Source organism: Salmo trutta, chromosome 12 (genome assembly GCF_901001165.1).
Source record: "Salmo trutta chromosome 12, fSalTru1.1, whole genome shotgun sequence".
Classification (NCBI taxonomy): domain Eukaryota; kingdom Metazoa; phylum Chordata; class Actinopteri; order Salmoniformes; family Salmonidae; genus Salmo; species Salmo trutta.
The window spans coordinates 63,417,239-63,442,601 of NC_042968.1; the positions used below are offsets into that span (position 1 = coordinate 63,417,239).

The 25,363-nt window shown below is 43.4% G+C and overlaps 2 protein-coding genes across 4 annotated transcripts in view; both read right to left on the bottom strand.

Moving 5' to 3' along the window:
• LOC115203972 (trafficking protein particle complex subunit 13) overlaps positions 1–5,534 on the bottom strand; it is a 40,533-nt gene extending 34,999 nt beyond the window's left edge. For all 3 annotated transcript variants that reach the window (XM_029769113.1, XM_029769112.1, XM_029769111.1), the window contains exon 1: positions 5,444–5,534. In XM_029769113.1, coding sequence (XP_029624973.1) covers positions 5,444–5,489 — 46 coding nt within the window. In that variant the 5' untranslated portion in view covers positions 5,490–5,534. The remainder of the gene's footprint in view (positions 1–5,443) is intronic.
• A 6,146-nt stretch (positions 5,535–11,680) lies between these two features.
• LOC115203973 (uncharacterized) lies at positions 11,681–24,569 on the bottom strand. Its single transcript, XM_029769114.1, has 8 exons — positions 24,385–24,569; positions 23,625–23,823; positions 23,257–23,447; positions 21,496–21,660; positions 19,767–19,925; positions 13,337–13,474; positions 12,582–12,674; positions 11,681–12,272 (listed from the first exon to the last, which is right to left on the bottom strand). The coding sequence occupies exons 1-8, from the start codon at positions 24,397–24,399 to the stop codon at positions 11,796–11,798; spliced, it is 1,437 nt and encodes a 478-aa protein (XP_029624974.1). The 5' UTR covers positions 24,400–24,569; the 3' UTR covers positions 11,681–11,795.
• Positions 24,570–25,363: the final 794 nt, after the last annotated feature.

Here is a 25,363-nt window from a genome sequence, read left to right on the forward strand (position 1 = left end):
CCATATTGCTATTATAAACTGATTACCATCGTCATTTGTTTTGTCATACCCATGGTATATGGTCTGATATACTATAGCTGTCAGCCAAATCAGCATTCAGGACTCGAAAAACCTAGTTTATAATTGATTGCATAAAACATTATATGTTTCTTGCCCATTATGTATTTATCAGAGTTATTGACCTCTCAGTAAGCCAGATTCGAGTAACTTACATTGTGTTGCTGAAACTTGATGCAGCAGCCTGCAAAGCTATCAATCGGAAATTGACGTGGTGCTGAAAGTAGGAAAATTCAAGTAGGCATAATTCATTTCAGCTGTCTTCAATGTAATTAGAATTTACTAACAACAAGAGGGCTTTGTGTTGGTGCCTATTTCTTCCTAATTAATAATTAAGAGGTAGGACGACCTGTTTGAAAGACGAAATTAGGCTATAGGCTGCTACATCCATAGATTTGTCGGTCAATTCCTCCACCCACCATGCACCCTTTAAATAGCCTACCTCCATGTCAGTGAAGGGCTGTTAAGTTAAAACCAAAACTCGAATTGAGGGGATATGAGAGGGTATGCTATAGGCCTACCCTTAATTAAAGAAAATGGCAAAAAGCACAAGCCTACCCCTTGTTAATTTAAGATTTTGAAGAAAATAAAACGGATACCGATTATATAAAGTGGTCCGAGATGCTTTATGCTAGAAACGAGCTGTAAAATACCCGGGAAAGACATTACTCCCATACTGCATATGGGAATATCATTGTTTAGTTTCTTTTACATTCAGAAGCTGATGCCTCGATCACAGCATCAGCGTCAATGCATTTTGGTACACCAGAAGTACATTTATTTCCAATGGTACACTGCATTTGCCTTGCAGCATCGCGTTGCAGAGGCAGTTGCACAACGTTCTCTGTGGTGCATTCGTTGGATTTATCGAACGTATGCATCAAATTGTATAAGTAGACAGCTTGACAGAAATGGTAGAAGGTGAATGTTGAACTGTTGTTGCACACACACATATACATACATACATACATACATACACAAAAGTTAGTGGATTCGGCTATTTCAGCCACACCTGTTGCTGACAGGTGTATAAAATGATCCACACAGCCATGCAATCTCCAGAGGAAAACATTGGCAGTAGAATGGCCATACTAAAGAGCTCAGTGACTTTCATAGGATGTCAACTTTCCAACAAGTCAGTTCATCAAATTTCTGCCCTGCTAGAGCTGCCCCGGTCAACTGTAAGTGTTGTTATTGTGAAGTGAAAAACGTCTAGGAGCAACAACAGCTCAGCCGTGACATGGTAGGCCACACAAGCTCACAGAACGGGACTGCCGAGTGCTGAAACATGTAAAAATCGTCTGTCCTCGGTTGCAATACTCACACCCGAGTTCTAAACTGCCTCTGGAAGCAACGTTACAACAAGAACTGTTTTATCGGGAGCTTCATGAAATGGGTTTCCATAGCTGAGCAGACACACACATGCCTAAGATCACCACGCGCAATGTCAAGTGTCAGCTGGAGTGGTGTAATGCTGGCCGCCATTGGACTCTGGAGCAGTGGAAACGCATTCTCTGGAGTGATGAATCACGCTTCACCATCTGGCAGTCAGACGGACAATTCTGAGTTTGGCGGATGCCAGGAGAACGCTACCTGCCCAAATGTATAGTGCCAACTGTAAAGATTGGTGGAGGAGGAATAATATCTGGGGCTGTTTTTCATGGTTTGGGTTGGACCCCTTAGTTGCAGTGAAGGGACATTTTAACACTGCAGCATACAATGACATTCTAGATGATTCTGCGCTTCCAACTTTGTGGCAACAGTTTGGGGAAGGCCCTTTCCTGTTTCAGCATGACATTGCCCCCAAGCACAAAGCGAGGTCCATACAGAAATGGTTTGTCGAGATCCATGTGGAAGAACTTGACTGGCCTAATCACCCAACAGCAGTGCCCAACCTCACTAATGCTCTGGCTGAATGGAAGTAAGTCCCCGCTGCAATGTTCCAACTAGAGGTCGACCGATTATGATTTTAACGCCGATACCGATTATTGGAGTACCAAAAAATTGCCGATACCGATTAATCGGACGATTTTTTTTTATTTATTTGTAATAATGACAATTACAACAATACTGAATGAACACTTATTTTAACTTAACTTATAATACATCAATAAAATCAATTTAGCCTCCAATAAATAATGAAACATGTTCAATTTGGTTTAAATAATGCAAAAACAAAGTGTTGGAGAAGAAAGTAAAAGTGTAATATGTGCCATGTAAGAAAGCTAACATTTAAGTTCCTTGCTCAGAACATGAGAACATATGAAAGCTGGTGGTTTTTTTAACATGAGTCTTCAATATTCCCAGGTAAGAAGTTTTAGGTTGTAGTTATTATAGGAATTATAGGACTATTTCTCTCTACACGATTTGTATTTCATATACCTTTGACTATTGGATGTTCTTATAGGCACTTTAGTATTGCCAGTGTAACAGTATAGCTTCCTTCCCTCTCCTCGCTCCTACCTGGGCTCAAACCAGGAACACATCGACAACAGCCACCCTCGAAGCAGCGTTACCCATGCAGTGCAAAGGGAACAACTACTCCAAGTCTCAGAGCGAGTGACGTTTGAAACGCTATTAGCGCGCACCCCGCTAACTAGCTAGCCATTTCACATTGGTTACTCTAGCCTAATCTCGGGAGTTGATAGGCTTGAAGTCATAAACAGCACAATGCTTGAAGCATTGCGAAGAGCTGCTGGCAAAACGCACGAAAGTGCTGTTTGAATGAATGCTTACGAGCCTGCTGGTGCCTACCACCGCTCAGTCAGACTGCTCTATCAAATATCAAATCATAGACTTAATTATAATAAACAAACAGAAATACGAGCCTTAGGTCATTAATATGGTCGAATCCGGAAACTATCATCTTGAAAACAAAACGTTTATTCTTTCAGTGAAATACGGACCGTTCTGTATTTCATCTAACGGGTGGCATCCCTAAGTCTAAATATTCCTGTTACATTGCACAACCTTCAATGTTATGTCATAATTACATAAAATTCTGGCAAATTAGTTCGCAACGAGCCAGGCGGCCCAAACTGTTGCATATACCCTGACTCTGCGTGCAATGAACGCAAGAGAAGTGACACAATTTCACCTGGTTAATATTGCCTGCTAACCTGGATTTCTTTTAGCTAAATATGCAGGTTTAAAAATATATACTTCTGTGTATTGATTTTAAGAAAGGCATTGATGTTTATGGTTAGGTACAGTCGTGCAACGATTGTGCTTTCTTCGCAAATGTGCTTTTGTTAAATCATCCCCCGTTTGGCGAAATTGGCTGTCTTCGTTAAGAAGAAATAGACTTCACACAGTTCGCAACGAGCCAGGCGGCCCAAACTGCTGCATATACCCTGACTCTGTTGCAAGAGAAGTGACACATTTTCCCTAGTTAAAAGATATTCATGTTAGCAGGTAATATTAACTAAATATGCAGGTTTAAAAATATATACTTGTGTATTGATTTTAAGAAAGGCATTGATGTTTATGGTTAGGTACACGTTGGAGCAACGACAGTCCTTTTTGCGAATGCGCACCGCATCGATTATATGCAACCCAGGGCAGGCTAGATAAACTAGTAATATCATCAACCATGTGTAGTTAACTAGTGATTGTCATTGTTTTTTTATAAGATAAGTTTAATCAATCAATCAATGCTAGCTAGCAACTTACATTGGCTTCTTACTGCATTCGTGTAACAGGCAGGCTCCTCATGGAGTGCAATGTAAAGCAGGTGGTTAGAGCGTTGGACTAGTTAACCGTAAAGTTGCAAGATTGAATCCCTGAGCTGACAAGGTAAAAATCTGTCGTTCTGCCCCTGAACAAGGCAGTTAACCCACCGTTCCTAGGCTGTCATTGAAAATAAGAATGTGTTCTTAACTGACATATATATATATATATATATATAGTCAGTTAAGAACACATTCTTATTTTCAATGACAGCCTAGGAACGGTGGGTTAACTGCCTTAACTGCATATATATACACACACACACACACACACACACACACACACACACACTAAAAATCGGCCAAATCGGTGTCCAAAAACACAGATTTCCGATTGTTATGAAAACTTGAAATCGGCCCTAATTAATCAGCCATTCCGATTAATCGGTCGACCTCTAGTTCCAACATCTAGTGGAAAGCCTTCACAGAAAAGTCGGGGCTGTTATAGCAGCAAGGGCGGACCAACTCCATATTAATGCCCATGATTTTGGAATGAGATGTTCAACGAGCAGGGGTCCACATACTTTTGGTAATGTAGTTTATCTAGATGATGCTGCATACCATTTTGCACAATGACTGTCAGTGTGATTGAGGCGTGAGCGACAACCTTCTATAGCCGAGGAGACAAAAACATTTACATTACTTGGTAAGCAATGCAATTCTCTCATTATCAATTGATTAAGCTATTCACTTTCTGTACAATAGAAGATGTTTAAACCCAGACAGCCTTTAGGGAAATACTTATGACCTTCTCTCGTTGGGTTAAACTACAGAAGAAGAATAGCCAGCAGTTAAAAAGTTTACATTTTTCTGCATTGGTAGGCCTCTGTCTAGGGTGGAAAGGTAGGCCTAACTTTTGAAAGTATCCTGCCCAGATTCCTAATGATGTCTCAGGTTTAATTATTTGCAAACAGGGAACGTTTTGTTGCAAACAAGACACAATTATTTGGCTTTTGGGAAATATGATCAAATGAACATATGTCCATCTCTATGTCCATTCTAACCCTGTAATTTCGGTAACTTGTGTAGTATTAAAGCATTCTGCTAATGTGTAAAATTACATGAAATGTTTATAAAATGCTATTTTATTTTATTGGACCTGCAAATACGATAAGACTAAGGCAATGCTTTTACTATAAACAAGATCTTTCCACCCCAACTCTTGTCCATGAACCCACAACCTTCTGTCCTGTGCGCAATCAACATTGTGATGTAAGGCTTACAAGACCAAGAACAGCTTCTAAAACTGCATATCTAAGGCTCTAGATATAGTATGCAAATTGTGCATGACATGGAAAATTATGTGACAGAATATTGTTAACGTTTGATAGTAGCTAGCTAATGTTAACAGTCGTTACGCTAACAAGGTTGGCTCTTGGGGGGGAAAAAGACACCCCTAATCAACAGCAAGTTGATTTAGTTTACTCGATACTAGCTACGCATTTAGCTAGTTTGTTCATCACATGCTTATTTGACGTTGACTTGGCATCTATGTTAGCCAAACATTAGCGAGTAAGTTAGTTGTCAGTCTCAGATGTAAACAACCTCTTCTTTTCAGATATCAACATAACGGACAAATCAAACGCGACCCGAATGAGTATATTGCTTAAGTACATTGTTTTAAACAATGTTATCATATATTTAACTCAGTGAAATACCTTTTAATGCAAGTAGATGCTCTTGTTTTGCCTGATTTACTTCCATTATGTCTGGAGTTCGGTTGAACTTTCACCTGGTCGTTACCACAGCCGCAAATCGCTAAACCCCGCCTATTTCTACAATTGATCTTCTTAAAATCTGATTTTAAACCTAACCACACTGTTAACCTTATGCCTAATCCTAACCTTAAATTAAGATCAAAAATATATTTTTTAGTTTTCATGCATTTTTACGATATAGCCACAAAGTTTCTGTACTGTCTTTGATATAGCCAGAGAGGGAGAGGCGAAGCGAGAGGGATAACAAGGACCAACATCTGTCTTCTCCAGCTGGTGGCGTTAATTTATTTACTTTGCTCATCAAGTGTGGAGTTTTTGCCAATTTCGACTTTGTGGCTGTTGCAACTAGTGACAACCCTTTCACCTCGCAATATCAGTCCTCGTGATAGTATTGTGGTACACAGGTGTCACGTAAAATTTCACATCCCTACCTTAAACTAGTGATGGGTCGTTCGCGAACAAGTCGGCTCTAAGTGCCGGGTCTTGAAGAACAACAGCAAAGGACCTTGTTAAGATTCTGGAGGAAACAGGTACAAAAGTATCTATATCCACAGTAAAATGAGTCCTATATCGACATAACCTGAAAAGTCGCTCAGGAAGGAAGAAGCCACTGCTCCAAAACCGCCATAAAAAAACTCAGACTACGGTTTGCAACTGCACATGGGGACAAAGATCGTACTTTTTGGAGAAATGTCCTCTGGTCTGATGAAACAAAAATATTACTGTTTGGCCATAATGACCATCGTTATGTTTGGAAGAAAAAGGGGGAGACTTGCAAGCCGAAGAACACCATCCCAACCGTGAAGCACGGGGGTGGCAGCATCATGTTGTGGGGGTGCTTTGCTACAGGAGGGACTGGTGCACTTCACAAAGATGGCATCGTGAGGAAGGAAAATTATGTAGATATATTGAAGCAACATCTCAAGACATCAGTCAGGAAGTTAAAGCTTGGTCGCAAATGGGTCTTCCAAATGGACAATGACCCAAAGCATACTTCCAAAGTTGTGGCAAAATGGCTTATCGACAACAAAGTCAAGGTATTGGAGTGGCCATCACAAAGCCCTGACCTCAATCCCAGTTACACCAGCTCTGTCAGGAGGAATGGGCCAAAATTCACCCAACTTATTGTGGGAAGCTTGTGGAAGGCTACCCAAAACGTTTGACCCAAGTTAAACAATTTAAAGGCAATGCAACCAAATACCAAATAGAGTGTATGTAAACTTCTGACCCACTGGGAATGTTATGAAAGAAATAAAAGCTGAAATAAATCATCTCTCCACTATTATTCTGACATTTCATATTCTTAAAATAAAGTGGTGATCCTAACTGACCTAAGACAGGGACTTTTTACTAGGATTAAATGTCAGGAATTGTGAAACTGAGATTAAATGTATTTTGCTAAGGTGTATGTAAACTTCCGACTTCAACTGTAGGTGTCTGGCTAGACTGTAAACTCTCCTTCCAGACTCATGTTAAGCATCTCCAATCCAAAATTAAATCTAGAATTCGCTTCCTATTTCGCAACAAAGCCTCCTTCACTCACGCTGCCAAACATACCCTAGTAAAACTGACTATCCTATCGATCCTCGACTTTGGCGATGTCATTTACAAAACAGCCTCCAACACTCTACTCAGCAAACTGGACGCAGTCTATCACAGTGCCATCCATTTTGTCACCAAAGCCCCATATACCACCCACCACTGTATGCTCTCGTCGGCTGGCCCTCGCTACATATTCGTCGCCAGACCCACTGGCTCCAGGTCATCTATAAGTCTTTGCTAGGTAAAGCTCCGAACTTATCTCATGCTCAATGGTCACCATAACAACACCCACCCGTTGCACGCGCTCCAGCAGGTATATTTCACTGGTCATCCCCAAAGCCAATTCCTCCTTTGGCCACCTTTCCTTTCAGTTCTCTGCTGCCAATGACTGGAACGAATTGCAAAAATCACTGACATATCACCCACACTAACTGTAAGCATCAGCTGTCAGAGCAGCTTACCGATCGCTGTAGCTGTACACAGCCCATCTGTAAATAGCCCATCCAACTATCTACCTCCACCCCATATTGTTTTTATTTACTTTTTTTGCTCTTTTGCACACCAGTATTTCTACTTACACATCATCATCTGCACATTTATCACTCCAGTGTTAATTTGCTAAATTGTAATTACTTCTCTACTATTGGCATATTTATTGCCTTACCTCCTTACTCCATTTGTACACACTGTATATAGATTTTCTATTGTGTTATTGACTGTACATTTGTTTATCCCATGTGTAACTCTGTGTTGTTGTTTTTTGTCGCACTGCTTTGCTTTATCTTAGCCAGGTTGCAGTTGTAAATGAGAACTTGTTCCAAACTGGCCTACTGGTTAAATAAAGGTGAAATAAATCAAAGTAGATGGAAAAGTGGTCTGTTGTGTTAGCGACAATGCAGCTAACATAACCAAAGCCATGAACATTTTAAAATGGACCCATCATTCGTGTCTTGCCCACACAATCAACCTGATTGTAAGAGATGCTCTGAAGGTGATGAAGCCCACTGTGGACAAAGTGAAAGCAGCTGTGGAATACTTCCACAGGAGCACAGTAGGTGCTGAAAAACTAAAGTCTACACAACACCAGATGGGGATGCCTGAGCTGAGGCCTAAACAAGGCTGCACTACAAGGTGTAATTCAACATTTTACCAGGGAAACAGGAAGAAGAGGGATCAAATGGAGCAGAAGCACCATGCTGTTTGACGAGAGAGCAACTGGGGATGCAGCACGAAGGAATCCCTCAGCAGATGCCATAATGGAGGTTTGATCCTATTTGGAAGAGCCCCTCATCCAAAGATCTGCAGATCCTCTGAGCTGGTGGAAGAACAAGGCCTCTGTCTACCCACGGCTTACTAAAGTCATGACAGGGAGACTGCATAGCGGCCATATCCTTTCCCTCTGTGAGGGTCTTCTCAAAAACGGGACAAATAATTACTGAGAAGAAATTGCATGAGCCCCTCAACTGAGGCAGCTTGCATTTCTGAATACAAATCTCTCATAAAAGCAAAATATGGTCAGCATTGCTGTGTGCTGCTGGTTATAACATGGTAATAAACAAAAGAGAGAAAAGCGGAACCAGTTTAATGTTTAAATTTTTTTTAATTTCACCTTTATTTAACCAGGAAGGCTAGTTGAGAACAAGTTCTCGTTTACAACTGCGACCTGGCCAAGATAAAGCACAGCAGTTCGACGCATACAACACAGAGTTACACGTGAAATAAACAAACATAGTCAATAATACAGTAGAAAAAGAAACATCTATATACAGTGAGTGCAAATGAGTTAAGATAAGGGAGGTAAGGCAATAAATAGGCCATGGTGGCGAAGTAATTACAATATAGCAATTAAACACTGGAATGGTAGATGTGCAGAAGATTAATGTGCAAGTAGAGATACTGGGGTGCAAAGGAGCAAGATAAATAAATAAATACAGTATGGGGATGAGGTAGTTGGATGGGCTGTTTACAGATGGGCTATGTGCAGGTGCAGTGATCTGTGAGTTGCTCTGACAGCTTGTGCTTAAAGCTAGTGAGGGAGATATGGGTCTCCAGCTTCAGTGATTTTTGCAGTTTGTTCCAGTCATTGGCAGCAGAGAACTGGAAGGAAAGGCAGCCAAAGTAGGAATTGGCTTTGGGGGTGACCAGTGAGATATACCTGCTGGAGCGCGTGCTACGGGTGGGTGCTGCTATGGTGATCAGTGAGCTGAGATAAGGTGGGGCTTTACCTAGTAGAGACTTGTAGATGACCTGGAGCCAGTGGGTTTAGCGACAAGTATGAAGCGATGGCCAGCCAACGAGAGCGTACAGGTCACAGTGGTGGGTAATATATGGGGCTTTGGTGACAAAACAGATGGCACTGTGATAGACTGCATCCAATTTGTTGAGTAGTGTTGGAGGCTATTTTTTAGATGACATCGCCAAAGTCGAGGATTGGTAGGATGGTCAGTTTTACGAGGGTATGTTTGGCAGCATGAGTGAAGGATGCTTTGTTGCGAAATAGGAAACCGATTCTAGATGTAATTTTGGATTGGAGATGCTTAAGGTGTTTTAAGTGGGATGCCGCAGTTTTGCACATAATTTATTTTTCTTTGATATGGTGCAATATTTTATTATGCTGTTCAGAATGTATTCATTTTGCATGGTTCGATTTATGTATTTTGTTTATATACTTTAAATGCAAACGTTTAAAATCATTATTTTTCATAACAAACCAATGTATTTTTAAATACATTGTGGTTAAGGTAGAGTATGATTTCATTTAATAAGAATTGTTTTAACACCAATCATAGTCAAACTAACGCAAACTGTTTGACTTAAAAAAAGTACAAAACATACATTTTTTTTAAAGAGCCGTTTGGGAGCCAAAAGAGCCGGCTCACTGAAAAAGAGCCGGAATGCCCATCACTACCTTAAGCCCCTACCCTTAACTGTTTTACATTTCAACTTCAAGGGGGTGACGTCAGTTGTGACATCCCAAGGATCCCATTTCCTTTTCTTTATTCAGCAACTATAAGTTCATGTAAAGGGAATGCTTTTCCTTTGTCATCTTTATTTAGCAACTATAAATTCATGTAAAGGGAATGCTTTTCATTTGTCACAACCACTAAGGTATGTCTACAACTTTGGGATGTAAAAAATAAATGCATGAATACTGGTAAGCAGAAAACTACATAGTAGCTTTGTTTAGTAATTTTCTCATACAAGGTAAATTCATAGGCATGAAATGTACAGTTGTAGCAGTATTGATTTGAATGCAATGCACGGTCTACATTTTATGCAAGTTAACAAGCAACATATTGTATAACAACAAACTACAATTGCATAGTGTGACATGACTGTCTCGTCAAGACAGATGATGGTTAGTTAGTTTCCGCCAGTCTGTAAATACAATTTTTAGTAGAACAATTGAACAAACAGTTGAACAAACAAGCTTTATGAAAACATTGGAACAGCAAGAACAAAAAAAAAAAACATGGTTATTTTCTTTGAATAGGTATGTTTAATAAATTCACTGTAGACCTTCATGAAGCTTCTAAAAACAGAGCAGACTGGTAAACAGTCAGTCATTAGGTTTAGCGTTACATGCAAGTACAGCTCACACCCTGCAGGGAGTGAAGGATGCTTCGACTTTCACAGCCACATTAGGGACTGTGGTTTCTCAGTTGTTCTTCCCACACTGCCTGGCTCAGTCTGGACAGCCTTATAGAACACCTCGTGGGAAAGGTACCCTCCCATAAAGAAACTCCCAAGTACTGCCAGGAAAAAAAAGAAAAAAAAGAAAAAAAGAAAAGAAAGGAGAGATATAGAGTAATGCGACCTGGCCGTGTGGTGCCAGGACAACAACCTCTCCCGTGACGTGATCAAGACAAAGGAGATGATTGTGAACTACAGGAAAAAGAGGACCGAGCACACCCCCATTCTCATCGACGGGGCTGTAGTGGAGTAGGTTGAGAGCTTCAAATTCCTTGGTGTCCACATTACCAACAAGCTAACATGGTCCAAGCACACCAAGACAGTCGTGAAGAGGGCACGACAATGCCTATTCCCCCTCAGGAGACTGAAACATTTGGCATGGGTCCTCAGATCCTCAAAAGGTTCTACAGCTGCACCATTGAGTGCATCCTGACGGGTTGAATCACTGCCTGGTATGTCAACTGCTCGGCCTCCGACCGCAAGGCACTACAGAGGGCAGTGCGTACGGCCCAGTGCATCACTGGGGCCAAGCTTCCTGCCATCCAGGACTTCTATACCAGGCGGAGTCAGAAGAAGGCCCTAAAAATTGTCAAAGACTCCAGCCACCCTAGTCATAGACTGTTCCCTCTGTTACCGCATGGCAAGCGGTACTGGAGCGCCAAGTCTTGGTCCAAGAGACTTCTAAACAGCTTCTACCCCCAAGCCGTAAGACTCCTGAACATCTAATCAAATGGCTACCCAGACTATTTGCATTGCCCCCCTGCTACTTTCTGTCTATGCAGTCACTAACAACTCTACCTACATGTACATATTACCTCAATTACCTCAACTAACCAGTGCCCCCGCACACTGACTCTGTACCGGTACCCGCTGTATATAGCCGCGCTGTTGTTATTTTACTGCTACTCTTTAATTATTTGTTACTTTTATTAATATATTTTCGGTATTTTTCTGTAAACTGCATTGTTGGTTAAGGGCTTCTAAGTAAACATTTCACTGTAAGGTTGTACTCGCCGCATGTGACAAAAACTATTTGATTTGAACAAAGAGCACGGTTTCAACAGATGCACTGCAGTTTGGCTTCGCTCTCTCCCCCTGGTTCCTCTTTGGGTCTGCGTTTCCTTGACAAAGATGGCTCCTCCCCCTCTTTGTCTTCAAGGCCTTCAGTAGAATTCTGGAAGCCCTCTGCCCCAGAGTCAACACTGTACAGCTCAGGAACCGATGATTCCGCCTCCTGCCCAGCCACCAAACATACATCACCCGATATTGATACCAAGTCCCCTGGGTCAGGGCCCATCTGAACAACCACCATGGTCAATGCTCCTCCCTCCCCCTCTACTCTTGTTTCACTTGGTTCCTCCTTCAGGAGAGTCATCTCCCCAGGGCCAGTGGCCTCCTCACCGATGAGGCTGACGCTGAGCTCCGAGTGGCCGTTGATGGGTGCTGCGGTTCCTGCCTGGCGCAGTAGCTCTGTCCTCAGGGAGGCTAGTTGGGTGTGGATGAGAGTGCGGTGTTGCTTCTCCAAACTCTTCACCTGAGAGACAGACAGGAAACATCAGCTGTCAAAGACTATCTTAGATCATCCAATGAGCCTCAATGATGTGTGATGTTCAGTGGGTTTACAAAAGGATGGCTCCTTTTAAACGAGAAACCACTTTGCTTCACTGGGCAATAAAGCCCTTTGACATTCCAGCTCGTGAATACTATTAAAGCTCATGAATTTTAACTAATCATACAGAATGCATAGCTCTAATGGGCTTTACACATCTGGCATGTGGCCTTGAGAGTATTCAACAAACACTTAGGATCATCACTACAGTAGCAGTTAAAATCTTCCACTCACCAGCTGATCGATTCTCTGCTGGCTGTTTTCTGCAGAGCGGTACAGCTTCAGCTCCTCAAACATCTTGACGTTGGCCTGCACCACACTGGCCAGCTGGGGGGGGGCGCCACAGCACAGGGGAGGGGACACATCAACATGGCCACGTCAGAAGTACACAAAGAAGTTGGAATGGACATTAAATAATCTATTTTCCGTTCAACCAAAAATGTCAAAAAAAGGTGGGGGGTTTCAGGCCGACCCCCTCAGATACTAAAAAGAGAACGTTAGTGCTTTAAAAACATGTTAAAGTGAACAATACCATGTTGAAATAAATTAATAGTAATCCATCTTCACACAATCTTGTTATTTTAACCATCTCTTTGCTGCTGTGCTGGTCAGTGTACCGAGTTTCTGAGTCTCTGTAGCTCTTCCCACGTTGCTTCTCCGACTAACCTGGCCACTTTGTCCCTGTATAGCATCTTTCACATAGAGAAAATTGTAAAACACCTGAATAGTTTGTCTTTTATTGTCTTATTTTCCACTCACAGCCTTTGATTTCCAGATTTATTTTGGCATTTAAGCCCTCTGTCACACACACACACATATCAGTGCAATGCCAGGAAAGTGGTAGGGTGGGAAAACTCTCACATCAGACAGCGCGACTACTCTGTCTGCAGTGATTGAGGGACCAGGGAAAAGCACCGCACAGGGATGCCACCTGACATAAGGACAGTGGTCTTTAAGTATCTCAGCCTTCACGTCTCCTGTCAATGTACCTGTTCTTTAAGTCTCTGGCTCTCGGCCCTCAGCCTCTTCTCCATGGCGTCCTTCTCCTGCTGCAGGGTCTCATTCAGCTGGTGGAGCTCCAGCAGATGCTGCTCCATCTGCAGGGCCTGCTCCAGGCCCTCCCTGCCCTGCAATAGACAACCATAGGTACAATCTGGGCTCTAAATTAAACAATGTTCATTGGTAGCACTGGTGCTCCCAACTTTAAAAAAAGTTAGCACATCATACAATTTAGGAGTCCCAGAAAAAGAGACTTTTAGCTTGATTGAGATAAAGCTTATACTGTAGGAATGGGCGGGTTGACTCAACCCGCAGTCACATCCGTGGGGTGGGCGGGTTTAGGGTTGTGTTGATGAAGAGCGGGAGGGTGACTGTCAGGTTGAAAAGAAAAAATCCATAAATGTATAGTTCGTGTGCAATTTACACTCAGTGGCTACCCCGTCCACAAAATTGTTCGCTCCTACAGACAGTGCCGTGGCTTGCTATATAAAGCAGGCATTGAGGCATTGAGGCATTCAGTTAATTGACTGAACGTTAGAATGGGAAAAACGAGTGACCTAAGCTACTTTGAGCGTGGTATGATCGTCGGTGCGCCTGGCACAGAAACGGCCGACCTCCTGGGCTTTTCCTGCACAACAGTTTCTAGGGTTTACCGAGAATGGTGTGACAAACAAAAAACATCCAGTCAGCGGCAGTCCTGTGGGTGAAAACAGCTCATTGATGAGAGGTCGAAGGAAAATGGCAAGAATCGTGCAAGCTAACAGGCGGGCCACAAACAGTCAAATAACGGCATAGTACAACAGCGGTGTGCAGAACGGCATCTCGAAATGCACAACTCGTCGGTCCTGGTCACGAATGGGCTATTGCAGCAGATGTTCCACTCCTATCTGCTAAAAACAAGAAGCAGCAGCTCCAGTGGGCACGCGATCATCAACACTGGACAACTGAGGAGTGGAAAAACTTTGCCTGGTCCGACGAGTCCCGGTTCCCGTTGAGTCATGCTGATGGCAGAGTCAGAATTTGCTTTTAGCAGCATGGCCCCATTCTGTCTGGTGTCAACGGTACAGGCTAGTGGCGGTGGTATAATGGTGTGGGGAATGTTTTCCTGGCACACGTTAAGTCCCTTGATACCAATTGAATAACGTTTTAATGCCACAAATTATCTGAACAATGTTGCTGACCAGGTGCATTCTTTCATGGCTACAGGGGGGGTCCAACCCAGAACTAGATGAGTGTACCTAATAAACTGGCCACAGTGTATATCTATAGGCTACATTGAGGTTTTTCGTTCATTATTTTTAGGCTATCTGGCATTAGTGTGTAAGCCTAAGCTTTGGCCAACACGCCAATCATGAAACGCTTTTTGGAACTGGCAGAAAGAGTTAAAGGGATACTTCTCGATTTTGGCAATAATGACATTAAAAGGATACTTTGGGATTTTGTCAATGAGGCCCTTTTTCTACTGCGTTAGCATGTTAGCAGATACCCATTAACTTTCAGTCATTGCGCTAACGCTAGTTAGAATTGGCTTGCAAAACTACCTCTAACTTAGTTGACATAAAAATGGTATCCAGGAGTTCATCTGACTGTGGGGAAGTAGATAAACTCATTGCCAAAATCCCGAAGTATCCCTTTAACATCAATCCACTGAGGCAAAAAGTGCACACTTCCGTCTTCAAGAGAGCGAGAGTTGCACCCCTTCTGAAAAAACCTACACTCAATCCCTCCCATGTCAACAACTACAGACCAGTATCCCTTCTTTCTTTTCTCTCCAAAACTCTTGAACGTGCCGTCCTTGGCCAGCTCTCCTGCTATCTCTCTCAGAATGACCTTGATCCTAATCAGTCAGGTTTCAAGACTGGGCATTCAACTGAGACTGCTCTTCTCTGTGTCACGAAGGCTCTCCGCACTGCTAAAGCTAACTCTTTCTCCTCTGCTCTCATCCTTCTAGACCTATCTGCTGCCTTTGATACTGTGAACCATCAGATCCTCCTCTCCACCCTCTCCGAGTTGGGCATCTCCGGCGCGGCCCACGCTTGGATTGCGTCCTACCTGACAGGTCGCTCCTACCAGGTGGCGTGGCAAGAATCTGTCTCCGCACCACGCGCTCTCACCACTGGTGTCCCCCAGGGCTTTGTTCTAGGCCCTCTCCTATTCACGCTATACACCAAGTCACTTGGCTCTGTCATATCCTCACATGGTCTCTCCTATCATTGCTATGCAGACGACACACAATTAATCTTCTCCTTTCCCCCTTCTGATAACCAGGCGGCGAATCGCATCTCTGCATGTCTGGCAGACATATCAGTGTGGATGACGGATCACCACCTCAAGCTGAACCTCGGCAAGACGGAGCTGCTCTTCCTCCCGGGGAAGGACTGCCCGTTCCATGATCTCGCCATCACGGTTGACAACTCCCTTGTGTCCTCCTCCCAGAGTGCTAAGAACCTTGGCGTGATCCTGGACAACACCCTGTCGTTCTCCACTAACATCAAGGCGGTGACCCGATCCTGTAGGTTCATGCTCTACAACATTCGCAGAGTACGACCCTGCCTCACACAGGAAGCGACGCAGGTCCTAATCCAGGAACTTGTCATCTCCCGTCTGGATTACTGCAACTCGCTGTTGGCTGGGCTCCCTGCCTGTGCCATTAAACCCCTACAACTCATCCAGAACGCCGCAGCCCGTCTGGTGTTCAACCTTCCCAAGTTCTCTCACGTCACCCCGCTCCTCCGCTCTCTCCACTGGCTTCCAGTTGAAGCTCGCATCCGCTACAAGACCATGGTGCTTGCCTACGGAGCTGTGAGGGGAACGGCACCTCCATACCTTCTGGCTCTGATCAGGCCCTACACCCAAACAAGGGCACTGTGTTCATCCACCTCTGGCCTGCTGGCCCCCCTACCTCTGAGGAAGCACGGTTCCCGCTCAGCCCAGTCCAAACTGTTCGCTGCTCTGGCACCCCAATGGTGGAACAAGCTCCCTCACGACGCCAGGACAGCGGAGTCAATCACCACCTTCCGGAGACACCTGAAACCCCACCTCTTTAAGGAATACCTGGGATAGGATAAAGTAATCCTTCTAACCCCCCCCCCTTAAAATATTTAGATGCACTATTGTAAAGTGGTTGTTCCACTGGATATCATAAGGTGAATGCACCAATTTGTAAGTCGCTCTGGATAAGAGCGTCTGCTAAATGACTTAAATGTAATGTAATGTAAATGCACACCATCCACCGCTTCTGAGTATATTACTCACTAATGTTCAGTCTCTGGATAATAAATTAGACGAGCTCAGGGTGAGAATCTCCTTCCAGAGAGACATCAGGGATTGTAACATACTCTGTTTCAAGGAAACATGGCTCTCTCCGGATATACTGTTGGAGTCGGTCCAGCCATCTGGATTCTCAGTTCATCGCGCCAACCCAGAATAAACATCTCTCCGGGTAGAAGGGCGGGGTGTATATTTCATGATTAACGACTCATGGTGTAATTGTGATAACATACAGAAACTCAAGTCCTTTAGTTCACCCGACCTAGAATACCTCACAATCAAATGCTGACCCTATTACCTCCCAAGAGAATTGTCTTCGGTTATAGTCACAGCCGTGTATATTCCCCCTCAAGCAGATACTACGACGGCCCTCAAAGAACTTCACTGGACTTCATGCAAACTGGAAACCATATATCCTGAGGCCGCATTTATTGTAGCTGGGGATATTAACAAAGCAAATTTAAGGAAAATTCTACCGAAGTTCTACTAACACATTGACTGTAGCACTCGATATGAGAAAACAGACCACTGCTACTTAGCATTTTGAAATGCCTACAAGGCCGTCCCCCGCCGTCCCTTCGGCAAATCTGATCACGACTCAATTTTGCTCCTCCCTTCCTATAGGTAGAAACTCAAACAGGAAGTACCCGTGCTAACGACTATTCAATGCTGGTCTGGCCAATTGGAATCCACACTTTAAGATTGTTTTGATCACGTGGACTGGGATATGATCACGTGGACTGGGATATGTTCACGTGGACTGGGATATGTTCCAGGTAGCCTCTAAGAATAACTGACAAATACATGGACATGGTGACTGAGTTTATCAGGAAGTGTATAGGAGGTGTTGTACCCTATGGTCTCTATTAAAACCTACCCTGCGGGCTCTCCTTCTCTATGGCAGACGTGAGTAAGACATTTAAGCTTGTTAACCCTCGCAAGGCTGCCGGCCCAGACGGCATCCCTAGCCGCTTCATCTCAGCATGCACAGACCAGCAGGCTGGAGTGTTTACGGACATATTCAATCTCTCCCTATCCCAGTCTGCTGTACCCACTTGCTTCACGATGTCCACCATTGTTCCTGTACCCAAGAAAGCAAAGGTAACTGAACTAAATGACTATAGCCCTGTAGCACTCACTTCTGTCATCATGAAGTGCTTTGAGAGGCTAGTTAATAAGGATCATATCACCTCTACCTTACCTGACACCCTAGACGCACTTCAATTTGCTTACCACTCCAATAGATCCACAGATGATTCAATCGCCATCACACTGCCCTATCCCATCTGGACAAGAGGAATAGTTATGTAAGAATTCTGTTCATTGACTAAAGCTCAGCATTCAACACCATAGTACCCTCCAAGCTCATCATTAAGCTCGGGGCCCTGGGTCTTGGACTTCCTGACGTTCCACCCACAGGTGGAAGGTAGGAAACAACACCACTTCGCTGATTCTCAACACAGGGGCCCCACAAGGGTGCGTGTTCAGCCCCCTCCAGTACTCCCTGTTCAACTCAATCATCAACACAACAGTAGTAGGCCTGATTACCAAAAATGCAGTGGAGCAGGTAGAAAACTCAAAGTTCCTCAGTGTACACATCACTGCCTCCAGGACACCTACAGCACCCGATGTCACAGTAAGGCCAAAAAGATCATCAAGGACAACAACCACCCAAGCCACTGCCTGTTCACCCCGCTATCATCCAGAAGGTGAGGTCAGTACAGATGCATCAAAGCTGGGACCAAGAGACTGAAAAACAGCTTCTATCTCAAGGCCATCAGACTCTTAAATACCCATCATTAGGCGGCTTCCACCCGGTTACACAACCCTGCACCTAAGAGGCTGCTGCTCTATATACATAGACTTGAAATCACTGGCCACTTTAATTAGTGAACACTAGTCACTTTAATAATGTTAACATGCAAAAAGTCTCCGTCTCATTACACGATCATACATTTTAATCGCCACCCTGTAGGCTATAGAAAAGGCCACACACTCGATCTGCGGCATGATTTATGTTAGATGATTTTCTGATGGAACGTGGGTGATGAGCCGCAGCGACGAGTCTCCAACAGCACCCTGGAGTGGCGCGCTGGTAATGGACAAGCTAAATATTTGGTGCCCCTGCCTTTGACAAAGTGGGCGCTGTTCATCACAGAGCAGCATCAGAGCTCACCTAAAAAGCCCACATGCCACTGGTTGAGAGAAATTGTCATTGTTTTTGGGCAGACTTTAGGTTTTATGGTGTTGGAGGTGCATCTTGGGTCAGTTTAGCTCGGAAAATGCCGCCCTGTCAATCTACCGCCAAATCGGCGGGCAGGCCCTCATCTCGAATGGCTACGCAAAATGGTACACTAACACGCATACACAGACAGGGGCATTCCTGTGTGTTGCCTCTTCAGAAAGTTGAAGGACAATATGAATCACTGATGCATTTTGTTCATGTCTTATGACAATCTTGCGCAAATTAATAAGTGTTCTAATAACTTCAATACATTTAGTTGATTTCCTACTAAGTTCAATACATTTTGGAATATTGTTGATGTCTGGATTCCGTCCGCAATCTCCGCAAAGCAGATTTTATAGGGCCCTATAATAGATCAGTTGTTGTATTACTTGTGAAGCACAGCTGGGTGAGAATAAATTGAAATTATTAGCTTTTTATTTTACTGGACTGATGGTGCCTGCATCTGATGGTCAGTTTCAGCGGAGGTAGAGAGAGAGCAGCAGAGGGTCCGCCTCTCACCATCCCGCCGTCACTGAACGTGAACTAAAAGGGAACACATCTTCCAGCTGATGCGGAGACTTGAGTCGCATTATTTCTGCCTCATGCACAAATTCACTAGAGAGGAAGTGAAAAATTCCTCGATATAAAAATGGACACAAGCCACTAATAATAACAACAACAATTATTCTGGGTGACTATTATTCAACAATTATTCTAGTCACACAGGTGCTGCCAAAATAAAAATCCAGGTCCCACAGCAAAATATTTAGGAGCATTTGTGACCACAATGGTCGCACTTTAGACCCCTGGGTACGATATCAGCAAACATACAGCTCAATGCAGACAACCCAGAGCACTCAATCCTTCAAGAAAATTATACTATAGCAGAAACTGCCTACACTAAAAATGGTGAAAGCGGTTACCTGTTCGGCGATAATGCTGGCCACCTCCTCGTAGATAAGGTTGCCTCCTTGTCCATCAGGGTCCATGAGAACAAGTGTCTGGGTCCGGTCCAGGGTATGCTGGGAAGGCCCCACCTCCCCTTCGGCCACCACTAAGATCCTGTTGTTCATGCTACTGTCCTTCAACCAGAGCAGGCACCAATCACCAGACATAAGTTACTTGACATGTACACCTCCTGTGCTGGGCTCAAGGTGAACCTTTCTAGCACCGGTGGCACTAGCGCTGTAGAAAATTCAGCGGCACCAAAAATAACTTTGGTAGCACAAGCAACAGGCCATGTAACACACGTTGCATACTACAACATGAACACATCTTCCACCCACACACTAGTACGTACTACTACACAGTGCACATGGCACAACTTCAATCCGCCACACTCTCTCCACATTTCCCCACCATAAATGAGACATACAGTGCTTCCAGAAAGTATTCAGACCCCTTACCCCCTTTTTTTTTTTTTCACATCACAGCCTTATTCTAAAATGGATGAAATAGATTTTTTCTCCTCATCAATCTACACACAATACAATGACAGAGTGAAAACAGGTTGAGACATTTTTGTCAACGTATTAAAAAAAAGAACAAACATACCTTATTTACATAAGTATTCAGACCCTTCGCTATGAGACTCAATTGAGCTCAAGTGCATCCTGTTTCTATTGATCATCCTTGAGATGTTTCTACAATTTAAAATGGAGTGGTAAATTCAATTGATTGGACATGATTTGGAAAGGCACACACACCTGTCTATATAAAAAGGTCCCAAAGTTGACAGTGCATGTCAGAGCAAAAACCAAGCCATGAGGTCAAAGGAATTGTCCATAGAGCTCCAAGACAGGATTGTCTCAAGGCACAGATTTGGGGAAGGGTACCAAAAAATCTCTGCAGCATTGAAGGTCCCCAAGAATAGTGGCCGCCATCATTCTTAAAATGGAAGAAGTTTGGCGCAACCAAGACTCTTCCTAGGGCTGGCAGCCCGGCCAAACTGAGCAATCGGGGGAGAATGACCTTGGTCAGGGAGGTGACCAAGAACCGGATGGCCACTGTGACAGAGCTCCAGAGTTCTTCTGTGAAGATGGGAGAACCTTCCAGAAGGACAACGCAAGACAATGCAGTAGTGGCTTCGGGACATGTCTCTGAATGTTCTAGAGTGGCCCAGCCAAAGCCCGGACTTGAACCCGATCGAACATCTCGGGATAAACCTGAAAATAGCTGTGCAGCGACGCTCCCCATCCAACCTGACAAACCGTCATACTTAAAAATATATATATATTACCTTTATTTAACTAGGCAAGTCAGTTAAGAACAAATTCTTATTTTCAATGACGGCCTAGGAACAGTGGGTTAACTGCCTTGTTCAGGGGCAGAATGACAGATTTGTACCTTGTCAGCTCGAGGATTCAAACTTGCAACCTTTCGGTTACTAGCCCCAATGCTCTAACCACTAGGCTACCCTGCTACCCAAGAAGACTAGTTGTAATTGCTGCCAAAGGTGCTTCAACAAAGTACTGAGTAAAGGGTCTGAATACTTATGTAAATGTCATATTTTATTTATTTCAATTTACAAAAAATTTTGATCAGGGGGTAAAAAAAAAATAATGCAATCCATTTTATAATAAGACTAACGTAACAAAATGTGGGAAAAAAGCAAGGGGTCTGAATACTTTCCGAATGCACTGTATATGAAACCTTGCGTTCGACAGTGAGCAGGGCCTCAGTGTTGAGGACTGGCTGGGCCACGATGGTCCCCACTGTGCCCCCCTCTGCCCCAGAACCAGAACACACGTCCAGCCCTCCATAGGCTTTAGGGTGGGCCTCCGGATTCTGGTCATAATACTGACGGCTATTCACCTCCTGAAAGCCGAGAAAGGAGATTGTGAACGGACAGAACATAGCCTGCCATTGGTAAGTACTTCAAGGTCTCTGCTGAGAGTTTACCTATGGCACAGAGGGTACTGTGCTTGCATATATCATGCTCACAGTGTTCAAATGGAGAACAGTGCCTTCAGAAAGTATTCATGACCCTTGACTTATGCCACATTGTTGTTACAGCCTATACAACTCATCACAATTCTCTCTCAGAGATCTGTAAGATCGATTTTTCTTCTCACCCATCTGCACACAATACCCCATAATGACAAAGTGAAAACATGTTTTTAGAAAAGTTCGCACATTTTTTGAGAATGAAATACAGAAATCTAATTTACATAAGAATTCACTAGCCTGAGTCAATACTTTGTAGAAGCACCTTTGGCGGCTAGTACAGCTTTTAGTTGTCTTGGGTATGTCTGTGTCAGCTTTGCACATCTGGATTTGGGGATTTTCTCCGATTCTTCCTTGCAGATTTTGTCAAGCCCTGTTATGTTAGATGGGGAGAGGCGGTGAACAGCAATCTTCAAGTCTTTCCACAGATTTTTAATGGGATTCAAGTCTGGGTCATTCATTGACTTTCACATTCTCGTTCTGAAGCCATTCCAGCGTTGCTTTGGGTCATTGTCCTGTTGGTACATAAATTGTCATCCCAGTTTAAGGTCGTTTGCATTCTGAAGCAGGTTCTCATCAAGGATTTGCCTGTATTTGGCTCCATTCATTGTTCCCTCTATCCTTACCAGTCTCCCAGTCCCTGCTGCTGAAAAGCATCCCCATAGCATGATGCTGCCAAGAATAATGCACTAGGGATGGAGGTGTGAGTATGCAGATCTGGGCAGATGAGATGTAGTCATTGTGTGCGTCTCTGTAAGTTGTTGTTTGTATAAGTGTATCTGGAGTAAAAACTTTTTTTTTTAAAGGTTTCACTTTGCTTTCAGGCCAAAGAGTAATTTTTTTTGTCTCATCAGACCACAGAAACTTCTGCCTTATGATCTGAGTCTTTTACATCTTTCCACTCTCCCATAAAGACCAGATTGGTGAAGTGCTGTAGAGAGTGTTGTCCTTCTGGCAGGTTCTCCCATTTTGTCAGTGGTCATTGGGTTCTTGGTCACCTCCCTGACCAAGGTCCTTCTTGCTCGGTGGCTCAGTTTGGTCGGACAGCCAGGTTCATATTTCCCAATGATGGAGACCATTGTGCTCTTGGAAACTTTCCAACACTCTAGAAATGTTTTTATACCCTTCCCCTCATATATACACAACTCATCACAATTCTCTCTCAGAGATCTACATACAGTTCCTTGGACTTCATGGCATAGCTCAATTTGGAATGTCACAGCAAAGGGGTGTGAATACTTAAAGTAAATGAGATATTTCTGCATTTCATTTTCAATACATTTGCAAACATTTCTAAAACCATGTTTTCACTTTGTCATTATGGGTTAGTGTGTGTAGATGGGTAAGAAATAATACATATTTAATCCATTTTGAAAATCAGGCTGCAACTACAAATAATGGAATAAGTCAAGCGGTATGAAGACCACCTGAAGGCACTGTATTATTACAGTGGTTTCGTGCCAGTACCTGTGTGACCTGTATCTGGAAGGTGGTGTGAGGGTTCCGGAAGTGGGTCTTATAGTGTTTAATAGCCTCATCTCTGCGGTTGAAGCCGTTTCGGCAGCGGTAGCAGTGCCAGTGGGCTCCCTTGAACCTCTTCTCTCCTTTGATGGTGCCCACGATCTCACAGTGGTTGCAACATCGAAGCACTATTAGGCCTGAAGGGGAGTAGAGTGGGGGACAAAAAGCTTGTTATAGGTTTTTTTTTTTTTTTTACCAATAACTAAATATACATTTTAAGTGAAAGATCTCACTGAAACATTTTGGCAAAGTCATACTACCACTGAATCTATCATCTTATGTGTACTCCCTTGTTTTGTATAGGTGCCTCTCACCAGCAAAGTCAATGCCCTTGTCAACATGTTTGATACGGTAGTGAGCCAGTAAGATGACAGGGTCCTGATAGGCCTCTGCCACAGTGCAGAAAGGGCAGTGCGTATGTGTGCCCTTGTCCTTGCCTGAGCAGTTGTCATCCTGACATAGCACTGGGTTGTAGGTGTGCTCTGTACCCCTGATCCGCACCGAAGGGTGGGCCTGAAACACAGCAGGGCAAGGAGGTCAATTGAGGCTAGACTGTGCGAGGGTGACTTGCTGCAGCAAGTTAATCCTTACGTCATTAATATAGGCCATTTACTGTCTGTAGTTAGTATATACTTTTGTCATTAGCTACATACTGAGCTAACTCTAATGTTGACAACAACAATACTCTAACTTGCACTAACCATGATTTCGCTAGTATATTATGTTTTCGACTACTAGTAAATATGTGCGTTACACTTATAGTACGGACAAACATGCATGAAATAAACTACCGAGCCTATCTCCTCACATCCAAGTTTCCACACAAGTTCATAGTAGCCATTTGGGCAGAACATAATTAACTTACCTAACTAGTTACAGTGCAGACCACTTAATAGCATTTGTTTGGCCATTAAATAGCTTACTAATGCACAACATTACAGGCGCTGGTTAGCATGCAATCAGCAGTCCCAGTTAGTTAAGTTAGCTAACTGTAAACAAGACTGTCCGTCCATCCATGGCCTTCAGGACTCAGCAGACGCTTAAGAAATGTGACTGATCAAGCAAGAAACTTACAATAAAAGCCGACATTTTATCTGCTGAAACTGGTACGTTTCTTCAAACCAATGGTTCAAACACATGCAGCAAAAAAAATTAAGTTACCGGTTAATTTATTTTATTCAAACAAGCGAACCAAATCGCGCGTTATTCGTCATCCGTGCGCACTATAACTTCTTCATGTTTTATTGGCGAATTGCAACCAACTGAAATGTGGATATAACGCCACCTACTGTACTGGAGTGTAAGGTCGGGCAGGACCTATCTACACCACTATATTTAAACTAACCCTGAATTTCAAATAAAATAAAACAAATCCCAACAAACCTCACTACTCCCATCACCCCCACCCAAAATACCACCCACTCCCCATTCCCGTGTTGGTGCGCACTTGTACATGTACACGCTTAAGTCAACATAGAGTAGTTTTTTAAAACAATAACAATAAAGAGTCATTCGAATTATACTAGCTACATGTTTTATGTTAATGGGGGTTACCTAGTCAGTTGTACAACTGAATGCCTTCAACTGAAATGTGTCTTCCGCATTTAACCCAACCCCTCTGAATCAGAGAGGCGCGAGGGCTGCCTTAAATCAACATCCACGTCTTCCACGCCTGGGGAACAGTGGGTTAACTGCCTTGCTCAGGGGCAGAAAGACAGATTTTTACCTTGTCAGCTCGGGGATTCAATCCAGCAACCTTTCCGTTATAGGCCCAACCCTCTAACCACAACTTTACCTAAGATGCATATGAAACACACTAATAATAACTCAAATTCAATAGCAAGAGAAGCCTCCCAGATGACCAGATCTGCTGTGACTAAAGAAGGCATGGGGAGATTCCCAATTCGTTTTGCTAACTGGGTATTTCCTATCTTATTGTGCCTTTTGGGCCTCATAACCTTTGAGGGGGAAAAGTATATCTTCAAAAAAATAAGTATTCTATCAGAAATAGGACATGCTTGACTTTCAGAAAAACGTATATTTGTCAAGCTCT